Source organism: Trachemys scripta, chromosome 8 (assembly GCF_013100865.1).
Source record: "Trachemys scripta elegans isolate TJP31775 chromosome 8, CAS_Tse_1.0, whole genome shotgun sequence".
Lineage (NCBI taxonomy): Eukaryota > Metazoa > Chordata > Testudines > Emydidae > Trachemys > Trachemys scripta.
In genome coordinates, this window is record NC_048305.1 from 1376884 (window position 1) to 1378029 (window position 1146).

Below are 1146 nucleotides of genomic sequence, written 5' to 3' on the forward strand. Positions count from 1 at the left end.
CAAACCCATTTTTTTCAATCTTCCCTCATAGCTCATGTTTTCTAGACCTTTAATCATTTTTGTTGCTCTTCTCTGGACTTTCTCCAATTTGTCCACATCCTTCCTGAAATGTGGCACCCAGAGCTGGACCCAATACTCCAGTGGCGGCCTAATCAGAGCGGCAGAATTCCTTCTCTAGTTAGGAACAGAAAAGTCTTAGTAAAACCAAACCAGCTTTCTGGCCTGTAGACACATGCCAGGCAGCAAACAAGATGCCGGCAACATCCCGAACCTCCTTTAGCTCCCCAGGCGGTGGGTATCTGCTGGCGTGTGCCGCTTTCTGGAGCTATTGTTCAGGTGCATTCGGTCCCCAGTCCCGCCCGCCCCCCCCGTGCATGGGGCCTGCAGCCCCCCAGGACTGCCGCAGGGGAAATGGGGGGCGGGGGAGCTGCACCCCTCCCGGGCTCGCTCCGTGGCCGTGGGAGAGCCGGGCAACCCCCGCCTGCTCCCGGGGCTGGGATTCCGCGCTGGAGCCCAGAGCCGGACCCCGCACCCCGGGAACGTGCCCCCACCCCACGGGAGCGGACCCCGCGCAGCCGCCGGGCCCGTCCCCCCGCCTGCGGCAGCAGATCCACGGGGCGCCCCTTCCCTTCCCTTCCGGCCAGTGACCCTCGCCCCGGACGTACGTAGCGACAGCGGCGCCCCGGAAGCGGAAGCGCCGCCCTTGGGCCTCTGCCCCGGAAGTGGTCGCCGGGCCCCGGCCGCCCGGTTGCCATGGCGCTCTCCCCGTACGTGCTCGCCATGCAGGAGCTGTTCCGGGCCAACACGCGGAGCCGCGAGTTCCCGGCGCACGGGGCCAAGGTGCACTCGGTGGCGTGGAGCTGCTGCGGCCGCCGGCTCGCCTCGGGCTCCTTCGACAAGACGGCGAGTGTCTTCGTGCTGGAGAAGGACCGGCTGGTGAGCGGGCGGGCCCGGGGGGTCCCCATCCGCTCTGCGCTCCCAGGCACCCGCCTCTGGCCCGTCCCCCGTCCCGCGGGGTAGGCGAAGGGGGCTGCCAGCAGCGGGCTGGGCTCATGTCGCAGGGGAAGCCCCCCCCCGCGCTCAGACCGCCCCCCCCGCGCTCTGCCCCCCTCCCCTGTTCCCCTCCCCTCGCGCTCTGCCCCCCCC

The 1146-nt window shown here is 68.5% G+C and overlaps 2 protein-coding genes across 2 annotated transcripts in view; one reads left to right on the top strand and one right to left on the bottom strand.

The window, feature by feature from the left end:
* The window catches only part of SIMC1 (SUMO interacting motifs containing 1), a 12984-nt gene extending 12380 nt beyond the window's left edge, over positions 1–604 (bottom strand). Inside the window, exon 1 of the mRNA XM_034778486.1 lies at positions 223–604. Within this exon, the coding sequence (XP_034634377.1) occupies positions 223–264 (42 nt within the window). The 5' untranslated portion in view covers positions 265–604. The remainder of the gene's footprint in view (positions 1–222) is intronic.
* Positions 605–699: 95 nt separating this feature from the next.
* Positions 700–1146, top strand: part of THOC3 (THO complex 3) — an 18058-nt gene continuing 17611 nt past the window's right edge. The window contains exon 1 of the mRNA XM_034778490.1: positions 700–936. Within this exon, the coding sequence (XP_034634381.1) occupies positions 754–936 (183 nt within the window). The 5' untranslated portion in view covers positions 700–753. The remainder of the gene's footprint in view (positions 937–1146) is intronic.